This window comes from Momordica charantia, assembly GCF_013281855.1.
Source record: "Momordica charantia cultivar OHB3-1 chromosome 1 unlocalized genomic scaffold, Mcharantia_2.0 BLBB01000001.1, whole genome shotgun sequence".
NCBI classification, from domain to species: domain Eukaryota; kingdom Viridiplantae; phylum Streptophyta; class Magnoliopsida; order Cucurbitales; family Cucurbitaceae; genus Momordica; species Momordica charantia.
In genome coordinates, this window is record NW_028275157.1 from 780,996 (window position 1) to 793,610 (window position 12,615).

Consider the following 12,615-nt stretch of genomic DNA (forward strand, 5'->3'; position numbering starts at 1 on the left):
CCAGCAGGCAGCCACAAAAGGACAAAGAAAAAAAATATGCCTCTGATTTTCGCTATGAACAACACATAGGAAACACATAGAAGGCTGTAAAGCCATATTAGGTAGCCTTTTTTTGGAGTACTTCTACTGAATTAACCTTCCCGCTGAGCAGAATCCAAGCCAAGAAACTGACTTTTTTGAACTTCCTGAATTCCAAAGGAACGGACTATGTCTATAATCCCTTGGGAATTTAGAAGTGGCATCATTAATTTTGCACAAATAACTTACAAAGAATAACCCCAAGGAATGCAAGGTCCAACGCCTAACATCGTCATCCTTACTAGGAACAACTGTAGAAAGCCAATCCAAGAGAGCCAAAAATCGTTAGTTTCCTCGCCTTTCAAAGATCTCCTAACTTCCACATCTTTCAAAGATCTCCTCGTTTCCAGTGTCATGAAGATGAATTTCTATCCCGAGCTTCAGAAATAGTGATTAGAAGAGATGAGGAAAGGTTGGTTGAAAATGGAAGGAAATCTTACTTTTAACAAGGATGACCCTAACCACAAATGGTGCCAAAATAGAACTCTTTTGTCGTTCCCAACTATAAAATTAGTGAACTCTTCCACCAAAAACCACTGTTTCTTGATGCTGAACCACCATATTTCTTCACTGCCACATTGCAACCACAATCGTTAGTACCATAAATACTCTCCACTACCAAACGCCACAAAGCTAATGGCTCATTGCTAAATCGCCAATCCCATTTAGCTAAAAGTGCTCTGTTCTTCTTTAAGAGGTTACCAACTCCCAAACCACCTGCATCACAAGGAAGAGAAGAAAGATCCCACCGGACTAAATGTTTCAATGAGCCATTTAAGTAGTCTCCCCATAAGAAAATCCTCAGGATTTTTTCCAATGCTAATCATCACAGGCAGATGAAATAGAGATAGGTAGTATAGAGGAATACTAGCAAGAACAGAATTACACAAAGTCAGTCTACTGCCCTTTGAAATCTGATATCTCTTCCACCTATCAAGTTTCTTAAAGATTCTTTCTTGTACAGGGGACAAAAAATCAGCATTCTTAGGATTTCCTCCCAAGGGCAAACCTAGATACAAAATTGGCAACTTTTCGGCTTTGCAATTGAGATTCTTCGCAGTCTGTTCATCTCTTTGGTCTTCTATGTTGACACCACTCAATGAAGACTTCTCCCAATTTATCTTCATTTCAGAAAGCCACTAAAAGGCCTTAATAGTCTCAAACAGGATTTTTAACATCTCCTTTTTATCTTTGCAAAAAAGCAAAGTATCATCCGCAAACTGCATGAGAGAAACATGCACTGAGTCTCTTCCCATAGTGAACCCCTCAAAAACTTCCTTATCATGAATGTTCTCTATTAAGCTGCTCAGAACATCACTTATTAGTAAGAAAAGGAAAGGAGAGATAGGATCGCCTTGTCTCAAACCACTTGAAGCTTTGATTCTACCTCTTGGTCTTTCATTAACGAAGATTGAGAATTTTGTATTTGTTTAGATATTATTGCAAGGCAATTTGAATACCTCCAATATCCTTCAAAGGAAGCTTCTCAACTCCGCTCAATAGCTTTCTTTTTGCATTGTGTTCATCTCACAGTGAATCTCGAGCTCATTCGTTATTTCTCTTATGCATTGAACCGTTGGTGGTTGATCTTCTCTCTATTCAATGTTCTTTGGGTTTTTCAAAAGACCCCAAAAGTAATCTGTTGCAACTTTTGCATGGTCCTATTCTTTCCTCGAAGGCTCGCTTGATCTGGATTAATGCAGTCGAATTTGTAAGAATTATGGTTTGAAAAGAATCAAAAAACCTTTCAGGATTGGAGCAAGAATTGGGTGGGAATGCTTTGAATTGGGAAAATTTAAAGCCTCTCGTGGTGTTCTCTTTCATCTCATTCAAGGATTATTATTCAGGCTCCATTTGTGATTCTTGGAGTGCTTTTATTTTCTCTTTGTAGTTCTTTGCTCTTTTCCTTTTTTTTCCATTGATTTTTGTTATCTCAATTCTCTTTTTCCTCCTATCGGAGTTTGTATCTTTGAACTTGTATTGTTTATTTTCCTTAATTGATGAAAATTTCATATCTTGATCCAAAAAAAAAAAAAAATACTTGCCTAGGAAAATAATGATGGAAGAAAAACCTATAAGGAGAGAGGAGCGAGTGTTTTTAAAATTTTTCTTTAAATAAAGAATTGATTATTCAAAATGCTATAAGATTTCCCACCTATTAAATCACCACTCACCTATTAAATCACCACTCAACCCATTCAGCCCAGTAAGGAGAGTAATATAAATGACAGAAAAGTGTCACATAAAATACTAATTCTTTTATAAAGTTGGTGAGTTATTTTTAATTAAGAAGCAAGTAATCCATATGTTCTTACTCAAACCCGCGTGGAGCTATTCGTAAGAGACGTAATGAAGGAGAGAGAATCTGGAAGAAGTCTTTGTCTGGAGAGACAACACGAACCTGTTTGACACTCAATGGAAGAAAGTAGTGGATGATCAAATATATCACCAAAACATAGTACAATTTTGGCAAGCATGTAAAATAAATTTCAAAATGACCCAAATTTCAAAATGACCGATATGTCATTTTGAAATATCTAGTCAGTGTATCACCTTACACCCAGTGGCAACACTTCTCAAAGCCAATGTGCCAATTACATCATCAGCTTCCACTCCAGGTACCTATCATTGAGTCTAATAAAAGTCAACCATCAGAGAATAAAAGGCTAATTTGTCAAATAAACAATAAACATGAAAAATTCAAAAAGATGCTATGAGTAGCACAGTCAAGTGGTTGAACAAATTGTAGGAAAAATAAACAAATGACTTCATCTAGGAGCTGCTAGAAAAAAGCTAAATGTAAATCTTACATCCCTCAACGGAAAAACAAAGACACAGAACTCCATAAAATAAAAGTCTAGAGAAAATGGAAGCAATCTAATAAACCATAGAAAAATTAATGTACTAATTACCTCAATCACCTTAACGGACATAGACTTTATGGATGCCTTAAGGTATTGGAGCCCCTGAACTATGGTATCAGGTGTAGGTGGCCTGTTACTCTTGTATGCTGGGTAAATATTGTGACGAAAAGTTGATCCTATGCAGATACAGAAGATAGTGCAATTTAGCTTGATAATTACTTTGAATTAATAGGTTCTTCATACAAATAGATTTAAATAAAAATACAGATTCTTAAATATTAAAAAATATTTTGCCATTAATTTGTTGCTTCATGAACAAGAAACAGAACTTTCACTAAGAAAGATGAAATTCCTTGAAAGTCAACAAGGCTTTCTAGGTTGAGTTGAACATCGGTCTTCTTGGATTGCGTAGTTCCAGATGGTGTAGCGTTCAGAATCTCAACAACTTAATGAACAGAAATTAGTGGAGGTAACATTACAAAAAGGCATGACCTTTCAACAACCACATTGATTACTGATATCCAAACTTTCCTTTTCATAATGATGGGCTCACATGATCAAGCCCCAAAGGGAGGGTGACTTTATCTATTGCACAATCTTTTTGTCAATTAGGTATCTTAATGGTGGCTGTGAAGATGCACTTTTTTTTTTTTTTAACAAGAAACGAAACTTTTGAATTAATGAAAAGAAATACATGTTCAAAGATACAAACTTCGAGAGAAAAAAAAACAAAACAAAACAAAACTAAGGAGTTATAAAGAAACCTAAGAAGTTATAAAGACCTCCCAACAATGAGAAATTCGAAAATAATTCAGAAAAGGAACACCATTGAGAAGTTTTTAGTTTAGCCACCTCAAACCGACCATACCAAAATTTTAGATCCCTTGAAATGGGGCTCAACCCTTTATGATTTGCATACATGTGGTTCCTTCATTGTTTCTTTCTTTCATGTCTAACATTCTTAACTAAGAATAAAGTTGGTTGTCGGCTTGAGGAGGGATTCAAGTTCATAAGAAAAAACAAAAAAAGGCTCTTACATAGTACACTGGCACATATTGCTTCATAATTTTTCATAACTTATAGAGAATGTACAAGCTGATTCTTACAGAACCATCTTTGACATTTAAAAAAAATATAAGGAACAACCACGTCAGGAATGATAACATCTACCTAGTACAAACTAGAAATAAGCAACTAATTACACACCCAAAAAGAAAATCTTCCTAACGTAAAACTTTCCTAACAACATTCTGTCTACGACCAGAATCGATAGTAAATCAAAAAAATAAACAGAAGTCTAATAAAAGTGGTATTTTCAAGGACATAAATAGTGGAAAATTGGAGAATGTGGGTTACAAAGGCCGAAATCATTGCTTCACCATATAGATGTAGATGAGGGTTTGTAGGTGAAAGAAAAGTTAGGAGACAAGAGTTGATGCAATCTTGCACAAAGTTTTGAGAATAATTCAATCTATCTTTCATTAATGAGGATGAAACCTATTTACAGAGGTTTCTCACTTAAACTCTTAAACTCTAAAACAGTAACTACAGTTACTGTGCAATAAAATCAAAAGCTAAAAGCTAGCTACATAAATGCTGCAGCTAAGCTAAATACACAATAAAGGCTATATTAACAGCCAACTACCTACATCAATTTCCCCGACCCAAAAGATAACACTCGTCCTCAAGTTTAAAAGCCGTGGAGTTAGAAGGCTGTGAACAATCCTCAAAATAGAAACTCGCTTCTTCTTGTGGTTCAAAAATACTCCAACCGAAAAAGCCCTTTTTAACTCATCAAAACAACGATAAAGTGATCAAACTAAATCAAATCCCAATAAATTTTGACGTAGTAGCTCGTTGAGACAGAAACCTTCCAAATTATCAACATTCTTTTTCTCGGGATCCTTCTCAAAACTACCCACTATCTTCTTTTTCCGTGTGAGATGCTAAAAACTCAATGATCATGGCATGGCTCATTAACTCGATGGAGGAGGACGACATTAAAGAATCATTCCTCTTCTACTTAACAGCAAAGGGTCACTACTGCCTTTGCTGATTTTGATAACTCTACTCAATTGTTCGAATTACGCAATAAGACACGCTCCCTACGACAAGGTAAATCCGATGTCACCCAATACTATAGCTCATTACGTCGGTTGTGGGCTGACCTTAATCTATGTCTCAATTTCGAATGGAAGAACTTGAAGATGCTGAACCCTTCTGCAAACACATCAAGAAGGAATGAATAGGTCTTCGTCCGGAATTAGATGATGTGCGTGGCTACTTACTTGCCACAAAGCCAATCCCAACCATTGATGAAATCTTTGTAGAAGTCAGCTGCAAGTTAAGCCGCAAACGCATGATGATGGATGATACACCCGCAAAACCTACGTACCTCTCATCGGAATCATCAACTCTGGCGTCACGAGGCCCCCCACCACCTCCATCTCGATCTTCTCGTCGAAACAACCTATGGTGTGATCACTGTAAGCGCACAAACCATACAAAAGATTGGTGTTGGGAACTCCATGGTTGTCCCCAATGAAAGAATTTATCAAGAGATTATCAGCCTCCTCTGACCACAAATACTCCACCTTCTCGAACCAGCTCCTTCGGCTATCAAGTGGGCCTTAGTGTGTCAAACTCCCAAGAACTGACCACCTCTCTCCCTCCATTTTTGAAGGCACAACTTGAACCGCTCTACCGCCTCTTAACATTGCCGGTTGAGTCTACTCCTTCAAGTTTCATGGCACAATAAGGTATTTTGGTGTAGCTTCAACAAGTCAACGGCATTCTAATTAGTGGATCTTAGATTCGGGTGCAACTAATCATATGATCGCTTTTCATGATATCTTTACCATGTACTCACCGAACCCGATTCAGACACATGTCAAGCTTGCAGATGGGTCATTGGCCATTATTAAGGACTTTGGTTCTGTTGTTCTTAGCCGGAATACTACATTGCACTCAATACTCCATGTGCCTAAATTATGTTGCAATCTAGTTTCTGTTCAAAAGTTGACTCATGATTTAAAGTGTCAGGTCTTGTACACTGACTCGAAGTGTTTTTTTCAAGACTTGATAATGGGAACGACGATTGGTAGAGCTGATGGCTTTGAAGAGCTCTACTATTTCAAAGAACCAAATCTAATAAATAAACAAGTTTTCCAAAGTAAACTTCTAGAGAACAACAGATTCTGCTTTTACATTGCCGTTTAGGGCACCTGAGCTTTCAGTATCTTAAACATTTATATCCTTCTCTTTTCCACAAAGACGACCTTTTTACTTGCGAAGTATGTCAACTTGCAAAACACTCTCGTACGTCTTATCCTGCTGTTGAGTATATACCATCCACTCTATTCACAATGATTCATAGTGACTTATGGGGGTCGTCTCGCATCAAAACTATGTTTGCTAGATGTTGTTCTTTACCTTCACTGATGACCATACTAGAGTTTGTTCGGTCTATTTACTTAAAGAAAAATTAGAAACTGCATCAATCTTTCAACAGTTTCATTCCCTCATTCATAATCAATTCAGTACGAGAATCAAAATTCTTCGCACAAATACACAAATAAGGGGACAAAATATTTTAATCAAACATTGGCTACTTTTTTGTCTCAAAATGGAATCATTCACCAAAGTTCCTCTGTCATTATCCCCAACAAAATGGTATAGCTGAAAGGAAAAATAGACATCTTTTAGAAACTCCCATGTCCTCATGTTCACTCATTCTGTTCCTAACCATTTTTGAGGTGATTCTGTCCCTACTACTTGTTATCTCATTAATCGGATGCCCTCTCGTGCTCTGAAATTTAACACTCCATTAGAAATATTACTCACTATCTATCCTCAAATTCGATTTATCCTCACAATTCCCATCAAAACATTTGGATGTACTATGTTTACTCATGTTATGATTATGAACGTCACAAATTGGAGCCAAAAGCCAGAAAGTGTCTTCATTTGTTACTCTCCTACTCAAAAAGGCTATAAATGTTATTGATTTGAATATGTTGGAGAATGATATGAATCTCCAACATATTCAAATCAGATATTGTCCAGCCACCAATAAATTTTACACTACCATGGATCACATTTTTTTAGTCTTAAATCTTTTTTTATCCCTAAATTCCCCTCAGGGGAGACTGAGCCGTAGCAAGTAATCTTGATAGAAATTTCTGGGAGATTGACGATCTAAATACTAGAATTGAGTTCCCTTAATCAAAAATACCTGAGATTGACGATCTAAATACCGAGTTTCCTCAACCAAAAATACCTATCCCGATCGCCCCAATGACTCAAACAGAAGAATCAGTTCCTATTATTTCCTTTAATTGAAGATGATCAACCCAACCCAAATCGAAGTGACAAGCAACCTGAGACTCTAGTTTATTCTCGGCGACAAACGGTTCAAAGAGGAGTGGAGCCACCACAGCCTCAACAGCAAAGTCATGAATCGATCTCGTCTTTAGGTACTAAAGAATCTACTCTTGTGCCTCCAGATAATACTAATGATCTTGATCTCCCTATTACACTTAAGAAGGTTGTGAGCTCGTGTACTCAGCATCCAATTGCTCGATATGTTGGTTATAGTCATTTATCTCGCAGTTCAAACCTTGGCTCTCAATCTAGAAGCCAATGAGGTACCAAAATCCATCAAGAGGCTATGAGTGATCCATGCCAAGTGGAAAAATGCAGTAGATAATGAAATGAAGGCTTTGATGCTTAATGATAGGTGGACATTAGTTGATCGTCCTCAAGATAAATTAACGGTAGAATGTCGATGGATCTTTACTGTCAAATATAAGGTTTATGGGGTCATTGAAAGGTATAAAGCAAGATAGGTGGCCAAAGGATACTCTCAGACTTTTAGGGCAAACTATCAAAAGACATTTGCACCCGTTGCAAAACTAAACATAGTTCGTGTCCTCTTGTCCCTTGCTGCAAATCTGGATTGGAAACTACAACAACTGAATGTCAAGAATGCATTCCTCAATGGAGATTTGGAATAAGAGGTGTACATGGATCTCTATTGGATTTGGCATTGATAAGTATGATGGAAAGGTGTGTAAGCTGAAGAAATCTCTCTATGGTTTAAAACAATCCCCACGTGCGTGGTTCGAGCAATTTTCAAAGGTTGTTTGTAAACAAGGGTATACCCAAGCTCAAACCGATCACACAATGTTCTATAGGCACTCTCAAGGTAAGATCACCATCCTCATTGTTTATGTCGTATCCAGTGTTTTCAAGGTGCAAGACACACCTCAAGGCTACAAGTCCTTTGATCACCTTGAGGCGAGAGGCGATAAAAAGGCAATGCCCGACTGAAGCGAGGTGCACTAAATAAAATAATAAATAAATATTATCTATAGTAATTTTAGTAAAAAATAAAATACTATAGATGCAAATATTTGTACAACCATTTAATGTGCAAATAAAGTTTAACTTAAATAATTAAGAAAAATTAAAAACTTAAGTTCAAATATTTAAGAAAAATTAAAAATATAAATTCTAAAAAAAATTAGTAAACTGTGGTTAAATAGAAAGATATAAAAACATTTGTATTTAAATTAAACCATGCATCAAAGTAGGGAGTGCTTATTGCCATTGAGAAGTGTTGCCACCAGATGGCAATTTTATTGCAGGTGTGTATTTTCTAGCACTAGCACTTGTTTAGTGTGGCTTGGAAATATAAAAAAAAGAAAAGGAGAGCGGCTTGGAAATGTAAAAAAGAAAAGGAGAGCGGCTTGGAAATGTAAAAAAAGAAAAGGAGAGAAGAACTGAAGCGACATGATCTCAATTTGCACGTTTTTCAAATTTCTCTTTGATTCTTCTTCCATTATTCTTCAACTTCTTCCTTGATTCTTCTTTTTCTCCAACTCTTCTTCTTTGTCTTCTACTGTTCTATTATTTGGTTCTTTTCTTTCTTAAATTTTGATTCTTTTATTGTTTGGTTCTTTTCTCAATTAAAGAATTGATGTAGAAGAATTGAATAATTGAAGAAGAATTGAAGCAAACATAGGAAGAATCAACGAGAAAAATCGAAAAACTTATAATACAAGGACGAAAGTGGTGGACACAGCGAAGGAAAAAGCCTTTCGGGTGTGGGTATTTTTATTTTTGGCTACGGATATTCGGTTTTCAAGTTTGCTTTTCATGGGTTTTTAACATAAAAAGAAAGAGAGGGAAAAATAAAATAAAAAAAGCGGCGTGAAATGCCTCACTTCAACGAGGCGCTCGTCACCCCATAAAGCGAGGGCGCGCCCAAGCGTAGGGAGGCGCACCAACGCGAGCGCTCGATTGAAGGCGCTCACCTTCGCACCGTTTAAGGCGCTTCCAGGCGAAATCGCCTCGCCTCTCGCTTGAGGCGCTCGCCTGGGTGCGCCTCGAAAACATGGGTCATATCATCACAGGTGACCATCATGAAGAAATAGAGAAACTAAAATAGGCACTTGAAAAGAGTTCTAAATAAATGACCTGGGGGCACTTCAGTATTTTCTAGGGATGGAAGTCACAAGGATCATAACTAGTATATTTGTATGTCAAAAAATATATATATACTAGACCTCTTGAAAGAAACCGGAATGCTTGGATGTAAACCATCTAATACTCCAATAAATCCCAATCATAAGTTGGGAGAGAGCCTAGAAGGGATACCGGTTGATAAAGGGAGATATCAACGTCTTGTTGGAAGATTAATCTATTCATCCATACTAGGCCGGATATTGCATTTGCAGTTAGTGTGGTAAATCAATACATGCATGCTCCTACTGAATAACACATGGAATTATCATGTTCTTCGATATATTAAAAGAACTCCAGGACTTGGATTATTTTTTGGGAAAGGATGATGATAAAAAGATTAAGGTCTTTATAGATGCTGATTGGGCAGGTTCTATTCAAGATAAGAGATCTACGACACGATATTGTACTGGGGTAATCTTGTTACATTGAAGAGTAAGAAACAATCAGTTGTTGCAAGAAGTAATGTTGAGGCTGAATTCAAGGCATTATCTCATGGTGTTTGTGAGATAACGTGGCTGAAACTCCTTCTAGAACTTAAAATCAGGTTTGATAGTTCAATGGAAGTCTATTGTAACAAGGCTGCAATTGCTATTGCACCCAATCCAATGCATCATATGATCGTACTAAGCATGTTGAGAATGACGGACATTTTAACAAGGAGAAGATTGAAGAGAAAATTATAAATCTTATGTATGTTCCATCATCAGATCAAGCTGCAAATATCCTAACAAAACGACTATTGAGGTCTATGTTTGAAAGATTGTTGGTCAAGCTGAAACTGTTCAATCTGCGTGGTCCGGCTTGAGGGAGAGTGTTGAATTAGTTAGAAGTTTAGATGATGTGGTTTTAGTTAGAAGTTGTTTAGATTTTTTTAAAAAATTTAGCAAATAAATCTCCTTTTTTGTTAGGGGAGTTAGGAGGTTATTCCTAGATTTTGTTTCCTCTTGCAACCTATATATAGTGTCTTTATTCCTCATCTTTGATCAATCAATTTGGAAAATAAGAATTTATTTCTTCTCTCTCTGCTCGTGCATGTCTCTCGGGTATCTCTATCCTTAGTTTTTACAAAATCTCCTTCCATTATGTTCAATCTAGTTTGTAGTATTTCTTGGCTTAACAAAATGTTTGGTTTAGCTAATGCCTCACCATTTATAATAAGGTTATCGATATTAAAGAAACCTTCATCTCCTTTAATCATTGCACTCCTGAATCTTCTTCAGTATCATCAAAATAATCAACAAACCCACAAAAAAACTCTTCTTCTTTGCTGGAAAAGTTGGATTCTTGAAGCAACCCTTCCATTTTGCATTCTTTAGGTCTATCGTGGTGGAAAATATTCATAGTATTTCCTACGGACGGATTCCTTTGTTCTTGGTGTTGTCTTGTTGTTAATATAGGTCGCTATTTTCGTTCTTGATGAAGATTATTGTCGTTCCCTTTTGTATCATAAAATTGTGGTTGGTTAGATCTAACCAATAGTCTATTTTCGACCAAATCAAGGATCTCATCTTCCTCACTCGAAGAATCTAGATGTATTTCATCTCTCCTTTGAAACAAAGGATTTCGATTGAATTCTTGCTGATTAGCTCACAGTTCTTACAAAATTCTTGGTTCAAAAATAGGTTCTTGAAATCTTCTTGGTTGGTGTTGAAGGATTCTAATGCCCTATCCTTTTCGTTGTTCTTCTTGGCCAAATCTTGATTCATTTTTTTGCAAGTTTAAATCTTCGAGTTGCCAAGATATTTTACTCAAAAGTTGTTGTATCTCACCTACATTCCTTTGGATATCTTCTATAGCTCCTTCAACCGATAGCAAGTGTTTGGTTGTGGCTCGTGGTGAGGTGGTTTGATCCGTCTCTTTTCTGGCAAAAGAAGAATCTCCTACTGTATTGGTGGGAGCTTTCTTGCTTGCCATGACAAAAACAATCTTGGTGCTCTGATACCAAATTGATGCAATCTTGCACAAAGTATTGAGAATAAGTCAATCTATCTTTCATTAATGGGGATGAAACCTATTTATAGAGGTTTCTCACTTAAACTCTAAAACAGTAACTACTGTTACGGTGCAGTAAAAGCAAAAGCTAACTACATAAATGCTGTAGCTAAGCTAAATACACGGTAAAGGTTATATTACCAGCCAACTACCTACATCAAGAGTGCTGATGTTTTTCAAGAAATCTGGAATAATTATGGTTCCAATCTGTACAAAGAAAGCCTAAGAAGTCATATTTGTGGAGCTTTTGTTTTGTTTTTTGGTAGGTTTAAGGCTCGCGTGTTGGTGATTAGAAAAGATGTTTAGGCTTCAAATGTAGACCCTTTCTTGATATTCTTCCCGTTTGGGTTTTCTTCTTTTTTTTTCTTTTTTCTTTTTTTTTTATTATTTATTGTTTGCGGTTGCTTTTTCAATTCAATTCTAGGATGATGTTTTTTTTGGGTTTTGAGTTGAAGCTCATTGGTGGCTTTGACGATGTAGCTTTTTCATCTACTCCTGGCTCATGGAATCTCATATATGGAGGAAAATTCTTTTCTGTTGTTTAGTGATTTGTTAAACCTCTTCGTAGGGTGGCTCAGTTTTTGCTTTTTCAAGCTCCTTGGCAACGTATTCTTTGGCATCTGGGCCAGGAAGAACACATAAAGGTTTTTTATGATTTTTGTATTAGTTTTTATCCGTCATTTGGTTTTGGCTGAGAGTGTTTGTTGTATTTTTGGTTGTTGGTTGGACTGCATGTATTTTCTATTGGAAGTTACTCGTGACTTCTATCATCGTAATTTTTCATTTCATCAATGACAATTCTATGTTTCCTAGTCAAAAAAATATATATATTATAGATGATCGTGGAATTGGGTGGTGTGGTGACAAAACCAAAAATATATTTTGTAACTACTTAATAGTTCTCAGAAGAGCCAAAATTGAAAAGGGCAACTTTTTATTGAAGCTTTTAAAGAATGAACGAAAAACTTGATTATTCCCATTCAAAAGCCATAAAACATACCAACTACTTGCATGTAAGAAGAAAAATTTCATAATAGGATTACACGGTTAGTCATCAAAAATAAAACTTGTAACCAACTAATAATAATTTCCGTATGTCATAAAATGTTAATATCACTATACACTCTTAGTTCAAAAGAGAAAAAATAACGCT

The 12,615-nt window shown here is 36.3% G+C and overlaps 1 protein-coding gene across 8 annotated transcripts in view; it reads right to left on the reverse strand.

The window, feature by feature from the left end:
- The window catches only part of LOC111017796 (5'-3' exonuclease family protein), a 60,950-nt gene that overhangs the window by 17,318 nt on the left and 31,017 nt on the right, over positions 1–12,615 (reverse strand). For all 8 annotated transcript variants that reach the window (XM_022293669.2, XM_022293666.2, XM_022293664.2 and 5 more), the window contains 3 exons: positions 2,991–3,118; positions 2,632–2,700; positions 2,394–2,479 (listed from right to left, as the gene is read on the reverse strand). In XM_022293669.2, the coding sequence (XP_022149361.1) occupies positions 2,394–2,479; positions 2,632–2,700; positions 2,991–3,118 (283 nt within the window). The remainder of the gene's footprint in view (positions 1–2,393; positions 2,480–2,631; positions 2,701–2,990; positions 3,119–12,615) is intronic.